This window comes from Desmodus rotundus, chromosome 9, assembly GCF_022682495.2.
Source record: "Desmodus rotundus isolate HL8 chromosome 9, HLdesRot8A.1, whole genome shotgun sequence".
In the NCBI taxonomy this organism is placed as follows: Eukaryota; Metazoa; Chordata; class Mammalia; order Chiroptera; family Phyllostomidae; genus Desmodus; species Desmodus rotundus.
Window position 1 is genome coordinate 100,871,206 of NC_071395.1, and position 13,991 is coordinate 100,885,196.

At 58.8% G+C, this 13,991-nt stretch overlaps 1 protein-coding gene across 9 annotated transcripts in view; it reads right to left on the bottom strand.

The window, feature by feature from the left end:
* CACNA1G (calcium voltage-gated channel subunit alpha1 G) overlaps positions 1 to 13,991 on the bottom strand; it is a 61,918-nt gene that overhangs the window by 12,246 nt on the left and 35,681 nt on the right. For 4 of the 9 annotated variants that reach the window (XM_053911607.2, XM_053911605.2, XM_053911616.2 and 1 more), the window contains 10 exons: positions 12,957 to 13,388; positions 11,991 to 12,091; positions 11,647 to 11,770; positions 9,831 to 9,899; positions 9,512 to 9,696; positions 8,510 to 8,636; positions 6,803 to 6,928; positions 6,167 to 6,256; positions 5,454 to 5,646; positions 3,564 to 3,617 (listed from right to left, as the gene is read on the bottom strand). In XM_053911607.2, the coding sequence (XP_053767582.1) occupies positions 3,564 to 3,617; positions 5,454 to 5,646; positions 6,167 to 6,256; positions 6,803 to 6,928; positions 8,510 to 8,636; positions 9,512 to 9,696; positions 9,831 to 9,899; positions 11,647 to 11,770; positions 11,991 to 12,091; positions 12,957 to 13,388 (1,501 nt within the window). Of the gene's footprint in view, positions 1 to 3,563; positions 3,618 to 5,432; positions 5,647 to 6,166; positions 6,257 to 6,802; positions 6,929 to 8,509; positions 8,637 to 9,511; positions 9,697 to 9,830; positions 9,900 to 11,646; positions 11,771 to 11,990; positions 12,092 to 12,956; positions 13,389 to 13,991 lie in introns of all 9 variants that reach the window. The other 5 variants (XM_053911606.2, XM_053911615.2, XM_053911613.2 and 2 more) reach the window with 2 other exon arrangements.

Below are 13,991 nucleotides of genomic sequence, written 5' to 3' on the forward strand. Positions count from 1 at the left end.
GGGGGCCTCTTCCTTCCTTCCTTCAGTACCCACAAGAACCAGAGGGCGCTAGTCGCCTGTGTTGCCTTAGCAGCTGGAACTCTCTCTGCATTAATCTCCATAAGTGCCGAGAGCACCCGATCCCATTATGCTAAAATATGAATGGAGAATTAACTAAAATGTTTGAATACAATTAGGTTAGAAAAAGCAGCTCCTTATTATCCCCATTATCAGATGAGACAATGCAGAGGAGAGGTTGGGAGCGTGCCCCCTCTCCCCTCTTGCTCTAGTCTGACTGTACAGGCAGCCCCAGGCCCAAGCAGGCCTCTGCCACCACCTCTGGCTTCTGGCCAGGGACCCCTCCTCCAAGTGGCCCAGAGAGAAAGTGGGGGCAGGACGCCTGAGGCAGGGCATCTGCTCACAGGGACCGACCCAGTCCCAGGCCCCGAGGTCTGTACAAATGCCCTCCCAACCCGCCCCCTGCCCCCCCCCCCCGCCCCCGCCCCCCACCCAGCAGGTGCTCAGGCCGCTGGAAACCCCCTGTGAGGGCCCACATCCCGAGTGCACCAGGGCCAGTAGGATTCGCACCTCTTCGGCCAACCCTTCTCTTTTAAAACACCAAGGGCGAGAATAAGGCCAGCAAAAGGCGAGTTGTCCATACGCTGCAAGGCAGTGACAGAGCCAGGACCTAACTCCCAGCTCGAGCCCCTCACCAGCTGCCAGGTCGGTTCAGATACAGAGCCTTGGGGCTTTGGCCCAGAGGGTGCCCTTGAAGCATCTGCCCAAAGGCCCTTGCTGTTGGGCTCTGGAGGACGCTGGCCCCTTGACCTTGGTTTTATCAACAGCACCTGGGCTCACAGCAGAACTTGAGGTCACTGCCCACTCCACCCCCACCCCCACCCAGAGGGAGGAGCCTTGGGCAGACTGAACCAGTCGTCACTGGCATGTTGGCAGCCCTGACCCCATCTCCCTCCCTCCCAATGAACCACTTAAGGAAGAGAAAATCCCAGAGTCAGACAGTGGGGAGAAGGGCACCCCAGGACCGCCCAGTCCCCCACCAGGGGCAAGGACACAGGAGAGGTGCAGGCATGGTGTGAGGCTGTGAGTGAGGGCAGCAGGCACAGTGTGTTAGTAGAGGTCACTGGGAGCCCAAGGCACAGCCAGGGAGGGCAGAGGGGTTGCAAAGGAGAGTGCCTGGGTGCAGGCGGAAGGCAGGGACACAGGCCCGCACGGCAGAGGCTGCACCATCCACTGCTGTGGCCGAGCCTGATCACTGGATTCCAGTGGAAAAAGAGAGGGTGAGTGGAGGCAGGTGTCACACACAGGTGGCAGTGGGAGTGGAGCTGGTGCTGAAGGCCGAGAGGTCACTTGGGCTAACCTGACTGCTTGCGCTGGACCCAGGTGTCCAGACAGGCACATTCCCCTGATAACCAAAGCCTTTTCCCTTCCGCCTCTCCCTGGGGTCTGGCTAACTATCCCCCCAGCCCCCCAACACTGGGCACAGCACTGGGTAGGCATGGTCCTAGCAGGGAGGTTGTGGGCGTGTCTGATTCCTGTAGCCGCAGACTAGAGGGTGTGAATTCATCCCCATGACACAGCTGGACAGGCCAGTGCAGCAGCATCGCCAGCCCCTGGGGACCGATTGGAAATGCAGGTGCTCGCCTCCTGCCCCAGTGCACGCCAGGAGAATGTGTGGGTGGGGCTCAGCAATCTGTGTGAGAACACATCCCCTGGGTAATTCTCACGCACGCAGAGGTTTGAAAAACCCTGGCATAGACCACAAAGGACACCAGGTCCGGGAAAGAGGGATAGGGGACCATCTGAGCCCTTCTTTGGGGTCTCCACGGGCTCACTACCAGCTGGAAAGGGAATACACACAGTGTGTAAGCGGTGCACATGCCTGCATGTGCCAACGGGAGCACAGCAGAATGTCCCCCGAGAGGGGTACAGTGCAAGAGCGACAAGTGTGTTTAGCATCGAGTAGGTGTGTCAGGAGTTCTTAGGAGCCATGAAGCTTCCGAGGCCCAGCCCTGTGCTGGGTGGCATTTTGTGGTGAGTGTGGACGTGTGGATACTTCAGTCTACAGGCCAGGTGAACCCACAGGGAAAGAGCGGCAGGCCACTTCCTCCCACCTTCTCCTCACCCCCTAACACATCAGGAGTCTGCAGTACAAGCTGGTAGAGACGTGGGACCCAGGCAGTTCAGACACAAACTGGCTGGAGATGCCTGAGCCCCAGAGAGACAGTCTCTCGATGCAAAATGCCAGAGCTCTCCCCATGGGGACAGCAGACATTGATCTGTCTAGGGCCTCAGAGATGACCACCCAAATGGTGGCTCTGGGGATCCCCCTTGGGTGGGTCCCTGAGCCCCCATAGATCAGATAGCCCAATGTTCACAGGACTTCTGGCTTCTGGGGGAGGCAGAGTCTGGCTTCCGGGGGAGGTGGAATAGCGAAGGAAGGTATAGCCCAGTGGTCCCCAGCCTGAAGCCCCACGCCCCCGGCAGCTGAGAAGACAGCCACATGGGGGTTCTTACATTCTTTTCAATATTTCCAAAAGCTTAAAAGAAATTGTACATGTGCCTGTGTTAAGATCCCACAGACGAATTTAATGGTAATTTTTTTGTTGTTGTTATCATTCAGTGTGAAACCTTCTGCAGCTCAGAAGCTCTGATTAGCAATTACATGTGCCTTTGATTAGCAAAGACAGTGAAACAAAGTTATTATTGAAGTGCTCTTAACTTCAAAGACAGTCTTTTAAAACGTGGGGTTTGTTGGAGAGGATAAGGGGGGCCTTTGGGGATGAATAGGTTGGGAACCACAATGTGGAGACATCAGAGGTTGTGACAAGGTCCCCCAGCCCGGTCCCAGATTCTCATGATCTCAGAACCTCCGTCCGGGGGCCGTGTTGGGAGGAGCAGGGGCCTGAGGACCAAGGGAGGGCAGGACCAGGAAGGCCTTCCCAGAGACACGGCTCTCGAAGACAAGGACCCAACGCACTCCCAAATCTTTGGTCTTCAGGAGAAGCTTATGGCTAACTCAGGCCTTTGAGTCCCAGGTCCTGCTGTGCGTAGCGATGACGTGCCACGGCGGTTACTGGACTATTAATGAGTCTGTTCAATTATTCACTGTTACATTTTTAAAACAAATCCTTCCCCTCTCTGCTCCGCTCATCCTGCTCTCTTGATCAAAGTCTCCCCTTCAGACAAAAGGAGATGGGAGAGATCTGCAGCTCTAATATCAGACAGTGTGACCTGGGAGAAGGAGCAGGAGTGGGAAGAGGCAGCAGGGGGCTGGGGAGCTCAGGCTTGGAAGCCTTGGACGAGGAGAAGGTGGGTCCTTTAAGAGGTGTCTAAGGGAGGAGGGAGCTGAGACCCTCACCTCCCATCCAGCGCAGCACAGGTCTATGGGATGACACAGAGCCCGGCTCCCCAGGGGCCCTCACCCCCTTGGGAGAGGATAGAATCAATGAGCTGTGGAGAGGGAGCAAAGAGGACATCCCGCACGCAGGAGGCGGGTCTGGGGGCATGCAGGGCCTGACCACCCCAGGGCCACGCCCTGGGACCCACAACCCCAGACGCAGTACCTGGCGCCGCGCTGGCCGAGCTGCCGGAAGCAATTACATCGTCCAGCATTAGATCTAAAAGAACGAAACACGACATTGGTCACTGCGCAGGGCCCTCGCCCGGGCTCCGACCCTCACTCTGTCTATGAGTGGGGCGTGCTGAGCACAGGTGGCTGAGTGGGCAGCCCCAGGCTCGGAGCACAGAGCACTTGAGGAAGACGGTTTAGCCAACTCGTCAGGATCACAGGGACAGGGAATCAGAGGCACAGGGTGGGGCAGGCAGCCTGTCATCAGAACACATGTCCCCTCCCACCCGTGCCTTGGCCACAGTAGCACCTGAGAGGGCTACAGACCCCAGAAGGGGAGCCAGCTGGTCAGGCAGAGCCACAAGTGCCTCCTGCCGAAAGAATTCCATCCACAGACGCCCTGCGGAGACAGCAGACTGCGAGGAGGGGCGGGTGGATGGGATGGAGCGATGATGGGAGCATGGCTGCTACAGGTGAGGTGCCTGCTTGGCTTCAGGTATCCACAGGGAGAGCCAAGAGGGACCCCTACCCCCGGGCTGAGCAGGACGACTGGGGCGCAGGTATCGAGGATGTGGGACGTGGACAACCGCGCCACCTGCTGCTGCCTAGAGCGGTATCCCCTCAGCACCTGCCTGGAGCAGCCCCGGCCTCTCCCAGGGTGCACTGGCTCTGTCCCACCCTCCCCCTCGCCAGCATTCTCTCCCCTCACTCCAGGTGGCCTTCCCAGGCAGCAGGAGCTACAGCCAGGGGCAGAGGGGAGGGAGGGCACTGCAGCCCCTCACCCATTTGGTGGTACTCACATGTCAATAAACCAAAGAGAACTCAGGGCACTGCATACATCAGCGGCGTAAAGAAGACAGTTTGTGAAAAGGTGGAGAGAGGAAGGGAAACCCGCAGAGCAAACAGAGAGACACACAAAGGCTTAGAGAAACCCACACATAAAGACACTTAGAGAAACGTGGGCAGTGACAGAAAGAATCATGAAGATTGTTGAGTACCAGACAGACAGGCGGGAGCCCTGAAGACAGGGAGACAGGAGCAGACACACCTGGAGACACCAAGGAACAAAGGGGCTCCTACACCTGTCACATCTCCTCCAACCTTCCTGTAACCTGTGTGTCTTTTCGCTTGGTCTCAGCCCACCCATGGCCGAAGAGTGTGGGGAGGGATGAGGAGGGGGGCCTCCCCCAGCAAATGCCAAGAAATGTTGGGAATCACAGGTGAGGGTCCTGAGGGTTCTAAGGCCAGAGAGTCATGTGCTTAGAGTCCCCGTGACCTCAGACCTTCTCTGAGCCAAGGGGAGATTTTTTTTTTAATAGCTTGGCCAAAAAAATGACAGTCAGGAAGTGAGGGAGTTCTGCTGGAGACAGGGAGGGAGAGTGGATCTGGGGTCCTCTCGTGCTGCTGCACATTTGCAGCCTCTGCCGAGATCTTGCTCAGCAGCTACAGACACTAGGCAGGCTCAGGTTCAAGATGTGTCCTTGCCAGCCCGGGGCCGGGCAAGGCTGGCACCTGGGCCAGTCCCTGCGTCTCTGGACACTGGCCCCGGACAATGGAGCATGATTCTCATCCCATGAGGCTCTTCAGAGAGTCGAGCTGGGAGAGGCTATGCATAACTCCTCTGGGGAGTGTGATGCTGAGACCCAGGGAGCCCCGAGGGTGGGGGTAGCTCCCTCTCCACCACGGGGCTGAACTGGTCTGCTTCATGCAGTCTCTAAAGGCTGACATGCTCTTGGGAGGGAGGAGGTGAAGAGGGGGGTGGGAGCATCTTCTCCCTGCCCCCAGCTCCAGCCCCTGGCCCCCAACAGTCAGTCGCAAGGCCAAGGTCAAGCACGACTCAGAGAGATGTGGAAAGACTACCGACCAGCCATCTGCTTCTCCTTACTCCTTCTCTTTTTCTCCAGTCTCCGCAGACGTTTCTCCTCCCGCCGCCGGGCCTCCTCCTCCTCCTGGTGCTGCCGACACTTGTGGAAGTTCTCCACCACCACGCCCACAAACATGTTCAGGACAAAGAAGGCCACAATGAGCAGGAACGAGATGAAGTACAGCAGCATCCAGGGGTTGTGGTTCATGATGGGCTGGCAGGGGGCAGGAAGGACAGGAGGAGCCATCAGCACCATGGGTACTGTTCTCAGGTGCTGCCCCACAGCCATGTGGGTTTGGTGTTATACAGTAGGGAGGGGTGGGGACTATGGCAAAGTGGAGAGTGGCTCTATCTAAAAGGGGTAGCTGCTTCTTTGTTCCTGCTGACTCCTGCCCTGAGGGAAGGCAAGTCCAGTGTTCCCAGATTTTTAGATTTCTCCTGAGCAGGCAGGCCCAAGTCTGGGTTTTCATGGGACATTCATCAATTTTTAAATGTTCACCACTAATTCAAACAATTTAAACATTTTGCAAAGCAAATAAAACATGTCTGGATTTGGCCTTCCAACTACCACTTACAGCCCCTGCTGTAAGAGCTAATGCCTCTTAGATGGCATTTTCCCAACCTGCCTTGCCCTCTTTCTGCCTAGCGTCTGCACCTGTCGTGCCTGGAGTTGGTCCATGCTGACTTCAAAAGATGAGGAGCCCAAAGATGAGTCCTCCCCACCTCGGCCCTACCTGCTGGTCCACGCCCACGGCATCCAGCCCGTCGTACATGATGTCCACCCAGCCGTCCTTGGAGGCCAGCACGAACAGTGACATCAGGGCCTAGGGAGAGGCAGAGAGGGCGAGGAGACCATCTGAAATCCAGATGTGTGGCCAAGCCACTCCCCACCTGTCCTCAAAGCACCTCCAGGCGGCAGCTTGGGAGACCCCAGCCTTTCAGAGGGCAGGCTGGAGTCATACTCCAGACCCCTGAGGGCTCCATAGCTGGTATGAAACCAGAGGAGCTGGCGGAAAGGACCACACCCTCTGAAATTCAGGAACCCGCACCAGGGTGGGTCAGGGAGACACGCCAGCAAAACTGAGTGAAGTGTTTCCTTTTGTACACCTCCCTATCTCTGCAAGCGTGGAGTGAGAAAAGGGATGGTCTTGCCATCCGCCTGCACTCTGCACCACGCCAAGCACACACACGTGGTCTCACTGCATGCTCGCTGTGAGCCTCCAGGGAGACACCACGAGGACCCCTTTGCCAGCTGATGACACTGAAGCCCGGTCAAGCCAAATGCCCTGCAGGCATCATTAAGCACTGACCTGTATCCTCTCTAGACTCCCTGTACTACTTGCACCTCCAGCTCGGAGCCTGGGGCTCACCTGGCCGAGGTTGTCGAAGTTGTACTTGTGTCGGACCCACCGGTAACTGGCTTCGGCACAGTCAGACTTGTTGGTGATGTTCCTGGTGTCCTCACCCTGGCACACGAAGAACTTCCCTTTGAAGAGCTGGACACACATGGACCCGGAGATGGGGAGACGTGAGCTTTGACCACGGGAAGCCCAGGACTCCCTAGCCCCACCTCCCCGCAGCCAGCCTGGGGCCTAAGAGCTCCGTGCACATCCTGAGTGAGGGTGGGGGTGCTCAGCCCTGGGCTCAGTCAAGTTAGGGAACCTCCCCTGCAGGCACCCCTTCCTCTGGGTTCCTCGGAGCAGAGCTCCAGCGAGAGGAGGAGAGGTCACGGGGCAGGTACTGACAAAGGATGGACGGAAGGGAATGGTCATTCGTTCTCTACAAAGGGCTGGGCCACTGGTTCTCCAAGTGGGGTCCCGGGACCAGCATCAGCGTCATCTGGGAATGTGCTAGAAATACCATTAGGGGTCCCACCCTGGACCCACTGAATGAGACAGTCTGGGAGAGGGGCCAGGTAATGTGGTTGAATGGGGGGAGGGGGCTAAGTGGTTTCATCCCACTCTACAGATGAGGAAAAGCGAGGCTCAGAGAAGTAAATTCACTCACTGAGGCTGTGTAACTAGTAGAAAGCAGAAAGGGGCTGGACCTCAGGTCTGTCTGACTGGAAAGCTCACTTTCACTCCACCACAGACCAGGCCACGACTGTGACTGGGAAAGGGATTTGTGGAACCAAAGGACCAGGGGCCCTGGGCAGCAGCTCCAGACAGACCTAAACCCACTGGAAGAGCCCTGGACTGAGCTCGACATGGTTTCCTCTCCTCATCCAAGCAGGCAGGGAAGAGAAGGAAGGGAAGGGGCACTGGGCGTGCAGGGGAACACCACACAGCCTTGGCAACTGCACCCCAGCTGGGTCCCTGGAGCTAGAGAATTCCAGGAAAGCAGGGATAGCCCCCACCCCCTCCCCAGAGCAGAGAGGACATCCCAGGAAGTCAAAGGAAAGGAGGGGGACAGGGGTAGCCACCCAGGAGCTCCCCTGCTGCCCCAATAGCCAGCTGTCTGCCCTGCAGCTGGAACAGCTGGAGCCAGGGGCTCAGGAAGACAGGGTGGAGGGGCTCCCAGAAGCGCCTGCTGAATACTGCAGGCAACAGCTCCCACTCTTTTTCCTCCAAAGCCAAGTTCCCTCCCTGGGCCAGAGGCCAAATTTCCCCTGCAGCCCCCACTTCCTGCCTCGTCTGGGGTCTGCACCCGCCGGCCTGCCAGCACGCTGCTAACCTGGCCCAGCTGTCTGGGCCCTGGATCCCCAGGCCTGGCCTGCAGCCCACCCCACTCAAGCAGGGGAGGCAGGGAGGGGATCCCGGAGCAGACTGTGGGCTGGTGCCAGCGTCTGCGCTCCAGAGCTTGGTGCATCGAGGGGGTGGAACAGCAGCCTGCAGCTGTCACAGGTCAGAAGCCTCTCGGAGGCCCTCTTCCCCTTAGGGGCCCTCTTCCAGGCTTCCAGTTTTCTGAAAAGTGCCCAGGAAGCAAAGAGGCCGAGGCCCTAGGCCTCGAGGGAAGTGTCCCTGTTTATTCCTTTCTGGAATAAAGGTGGCAGCAGATCAGGCGTCACCGTCTGAAGACTAAAAGGAAAGCCACTCCTCAGGCTTTTGCTGACAGCTGGCCCCCAGACTCCTACAAACCTGCACCCCCAGGATGCCAAAAATGATGAAGAAGGCACAACAGATGACCACGATGTTGCCAATGGGCTTCAGCGAAGACATTAGCGTTTCTACCACCAGCTTCAGGCCCTGTGCCCGACTGATTACCCTGGGGAGGGAAACGGGAAAGAGGGGTTCCCCACCACTCAGACACTCCCCTGTCCCTTGCCCTGCCACTCCGCTTCCCAGTCTTGGCTCAGTGGTCCCCTGGGCTCTGGTTGAGGGAAGAGGCTGGGGTTCCGGGTACAGAGCAGATCTCTTTTTTCTGGGACCCCTGCTGTAAGGGTTCCTACCCATGGTCTCTCCAAACAGGAAGCACATCCCCCCCCAACCCCAGGATGTCAAAGGATTACCTGGTGGAGCTAGGGAGGGACTCAGCTCCAGAAAGGTGTTCCCCAGGACGCCGTGTGGTGTGAGGACAGGGACAGACACTTGTAGGGGGCATGTAGGGGGCAGGCAGGGCGGGAAAGGGGCGTGGATTGTCATAGCTAGGGAAGCACCACTAGAGTCCCCATCTGTGTCCCCCTCCTCTGGCAGTTCTGACTCAGGGAAGGGGATGGGAGGTGACTGCCTCACGGGGGAGTTATTTCCTGAGAGGGGGGATCCCCTTCTAGATCTGCAGGGTGGCCCCGGGGAGGGGAAAGAGGGGAAAGGAGTCTAGGAGTCTGTCACTTCACCAGGGAGGGCAGAGTGTCACCCCTGAGGGTGCCACCCCAGGCAGCGAGGCCCTGCCTGGGGCCCCTTGTACTGTGCCCTGCACAAGGCCAGGGCCGCAGTAGCCCTGAGCAGAATGTCACATGGGGAGTGTTACGGAGGGAGGGTGACCGAGGACAGAAACTCCTCAGCCCACAGTTGACGCCAAATGATGACAGGTTCGTTGTGGGGGTCACAAGCAGGAAGCAGGGGCGGGTGGTGCTTTTGCTCCACTGTCGGGGGGCTGGTTGCGGGGGACGTCCCTGAGGAGGACGCCTGGCAGGGGCTCACCTGAGTGGGCGCAGGGTCCGCAGCAGCCGCAGCACCCGCAGCATGCCAAGGATCTTGGTGCCGCTGTCGGAGACCATGGACACCAGGATGTCGATGATGGAGATGAGCACCAGCAGCCCATCCAGCACATTCCAGCTGCTGCGCAGGTATGCCTGCTCCCCGAAGCACCAGCCCAGCGCCACCACCTGGGGAGGCCCGCCATGTCACTGTTACCACTACCTCCCTGCAGTCCGCAGCCCTGCGCTCCACTCGTGGCCTATCCTCTCCACCCCGACCAGAAACCAGACAGCCCCAAACCAATGGGACTGCCCCCCATCACCTTCACGGTCATCTCCGCCAGGAAGACTGCGGTGAAGACGTAATTGGAGAGGGTCAGGAAGATGCGTTCCTGCAAGAGAGAGCAGGCAGGTGTTGCCCACCAGGGCCCCCCTCCTTGGGCCAGGTCTGCTCTGCATACAGAAGCCAGGGGCTGCTTTCAATGTTTGACTCAGAACAGCAACCCCTCCCCTCCCCAATAAGGCAGACAGTGTCCTCCCCCGACCCGACACACACACACATACACACACAGTCCCGGCCCGCGACTCACTAGCTCCCCAGCCCTGAACAGAGCTGCTCGCCTCCCCAGAGCGGCCTGGAGGGGGAATGATCCCACCACAGAGCTTCACCCGAGCCCCTTATCCCCGGGCCTATCTCGATTTCTTCTTTCTTAAAACTGGGGCACAGTTTAACTTGATCTCCGACGCCCCCTGTGTTCTACTCTCCTCCCTGCTCCGCAGACTTGCTTTCCTGCTGTGTGCCCCAGAAATGGAGCCACAGAGAAAGCTGGGGGCCTGAGGACAGGCTGTGCACCCGCAGGGGCAGCACTTATGCTGGGCACAGGCTGGGGCAGGAAGGGAGAGAAGGCGGCCCAGCCCCCTGACGTTTGTGGGCTGATTCCATTGCTGGGTGGCCCAGAGAGGGGTGTGGAGAGCTGGAGAGGCGCGGTGAGAACAGCATGTCAGAGAGTGAGCCAGGGAGAGCAGGCAGAGAGAAGCAGGCACATGACGGCTAGAGATGAAGCAGCTGAGTGGAGAAACCTGGTAACAGTGGCAGAGAGCTCTGCAGCAAGGCCTGGGCAGGAGGCACATGGGCCAGTAGGACCAGCTGCCCTTGTTCCCCCCCACATAGGCTCAGGGTGGGGGACCCCAATGCTGTGCTCCCTTATCCACCTCTTCCTGGGCTGGCCCCTCCACCCCTCAGGGCTCCCTCCACCCCTACCCTAGCCTGGCTAGAGCCCACCCTAATGGAAACCAGAAGCCCTAGCAGCATTGAAATCTGAACAATGGTGTGGAGGCAGTGAGGTGGGGGCACGAGGGGCCACCTCCAAACAAGTGGTACAAGATGCCACCAGAGGCAACAGAGCCACCCCCGCCACCCACGGCTACGCTTCTTGGACCAGAATCATCGCCAGGGGAGCGGCTATGATGCCAGGCTGGGGGAGACAACTCCCAGAGCAGCTGGGCCCATCCCAAAGAGGCTAGCCCCCTGGGACAGTGTCCAGCTATTCGGGCCTCTGGCCTCTGCTTCTGAGAAGGACTGACTGATTCACAGCCAAGCAGAAGTGACCGATGTCTCCCCTAACATCCCTGAAAACTACTGGTTTGGGACCTGGCAGGACCAGAGGAGCTGGGGCAACTTCTCTCTCCCGCTCTGCAACCCCCATCACCAGTGAACCTGAGATCCTTTGCCAGAGCAGGGAAAGCAAGACGGCTGCACACAGCCAGGGCCAGTCTCGCTGCTCGCACCATTCAACACTCACTGACTCACATAGGGACCTCACAATCACAGGGCTCTGGCTCATGAGAATACACCGTCCGCAAACAGCCGGGGTGTGATGGAGCTCACTTTTCACTCAGGTAAGGAGCAGAGCTCATTCCTCTGGTTGGGCTGGTGTATCACCGAAGGGAGACAGAGCCAGGAGAGGGACACAGGAGGTGTCTCGGGGTGTCAGTTCCAAGGGTGGGAATCAGGGGGACCTGTGGCAGAGCCCTGGCTCCCTCCTGCTGTGTTTTTCTGGGCCTCCTTGTCCACCCTGCTCACTAACCCAGGCCCCAGCAGGCACTCAATAGCCGCTGCGGGCTGTCCCAGGGACTCACAGCGCTGTGCGGGTCGATCTTGGGGCGCTCCATGGCGATGGTGATGCAGTTGAGGAAGATGATGACGAGGACCACGTGGTCGAACATCTTGTGTGTGATGATCCGGTGACACAGGAGACGGAACCTGCTCCAGGACAGAGGCCAAGGCTGAGCGGGAGGCAGGGCAGGGTAGCAGTGAGAGGCATTGCTCGAGGCCCCTACCCCTCCTGGGCCCTCCCAGCCTGAGGCCCCTCTGTCACACACTCCCACGTCTGGGGACACTTCTAGCATTGCCAGGGTGATGTCGCGGGATAATTTCCCATGAAGAGGAGAGGTCGGGGTGCAGGTCAGAGCCCCCTGCTTACCGTGACTGAGGAGGGAAGATGTAGGCAGACCAAGAGTCTCGCTCCCGGCAGCAGGCGGGCAGCCGGGCTCGGATCCACGCCCTCAGCCGTTCCCCTTTGCTCTGCAGGTGGATCACCAGGGTGGTGAGCCGGGCCGGGCCTCCAAGCCCCAGCCCCGCACTTTTTCACAGCAGCTCCACGGGCCCCAGTCCTGTCTACCTTCTCCCAGCCCTCTGCCTTTTCTGTGGTCCTAAAACCCTCTCCACATCCCCCTCAAAGCCTCCTCTTGTCCTTCATCTTCCCCCCTCTTCCCTTGCACTCTCTTCCTGCTCACCCAAGCTCTCCCCTCTTCCCATCTCAGTCTCTAGCCCAGCCCCCACCTGCCCTCCCTGCTGGGCTAAGAAGTGCATCAATTATGGAACATGGTAGCAGCACAGCTGTCTGTTGAAAGGCACACCTGGGATGAGGAGACACAGGCCCCTTCTCCTCATGTGCTAATCGCTAGCTGGGAGGTCCCGGATCCCTGTGACCTACCCCAGGGTTAAAGGTGGTGGCTGAGGGCTGGGGGTGGGGGAATGGGAAAGACGGGTGTGAAGTTGAGGCTGTGATGAGGTCCAGATGAGAGAGGGGGACAGGAAAGGGCATCAGTTTGGAGAGATGAGTGATGGGTCTTTCTGAGTCACAGGGGGAGGGCCATGAAAGATTCATACACATCTGTCCGAAACCATTCATATCCACCAAGGGCCTCGGAGCCACAGCCCCAGGCATGATGAGGATCTGGGACTCGGCAGGGCCAATAAAGGGAATAAAGGGGGTGCTTGAAGCTCAGCCTCCAGGGCCGGCACCCCTGATACCCTTTGGGTGTGATGGTGACTTCCTGAATGCCATTGAGCTCAGAGGGGCTGTCCACCCCTGTGCCAGGCGAGGCATAGCTCCCCTCACTCAAGGCTGGGGGCGAGGGGGCCACTGTGCCCACAGGGGCCTCACCAGGTTGCCCTCGTCATCGCCATCGTCTCCATCCAGTGGGGGCTCGTCGGGCAGCGGGACCCGGGCCAGGCGCCCCGAGGCTGACTTGCCATTGCAGCCCTGGTGCTCGGAGGCTGCGCTGCGGCCACTGGCTGTACGGTGCAGCCCAGGTACCTGCAGCGTGTCTGGCAGGTCGAAGGAGCTCTTAGCCTCCCGCTCCAGGGAGCCCCTGTGGCGACGGTCACTGCCAGCCGGGCTGGCCTGCTCTTCTTCAGAGCTCTCCTCCTCATCCTGGCTCTCCCGGCCCTCGCCTGACAGCAGGGACCTCCGCTCCCCGCTCGGGCTCCTCCGCTTCAGGCTGGGCGCACGGCCTAGGCTGTTGCGGCTGGAGCGCCTGCTGGTCCAGCTGCTTGCTGCACTCCAGGGGCTGTGCGGAGAGCTACGGACACTCGGCTGGGGGATGAACAGAGAGGGTGCTCTCAGCCAGGACCACACGCCCCCCTGCCTCCCCCACATGCACCCCATCTCCTGGAGCCTCCTCCGCATCACGCTAGGTGTAGAGACATGATAAGCAGGAGCCTGGTGCCAGGTGCCTGGATTCAGGTCCTGGCTTACGCTGACCTGCTGTGTGACCTTGGCCACGTTACTGAACCTCTCTGTACCTCAGTTCCTCATCTATAAAATAGATATGACGCTAGCACTGATTCCTCATTTACTTGGTGATAAGAGAGGTCTTATCACCAGCTGGTGGCAGTATAAAATAATGGCCAGAGCTGGGGCCCTGACGCCAGCCTCCTGAATGAAAATGCTGGCTCTGTCATTTGCTTGCTTTGGAGCTTCCCACAAGTCACTTGGGCGACCTGAGAGGCAGGTCCCAAAACGGGGATAGTAACAGTACCTATCTCCTAGGGTTGCTATGAGGATTAAATGCATCTAGAACACTTACAAGCAGTGTCTGGATGGTGTCTGGCCCAGAATCAGTGACTGGATGGGGTTTGCTATTATTATAATAAGGTATTAAGGAGGTAGGGACGACCCCCTGCCCCAACACTTTAC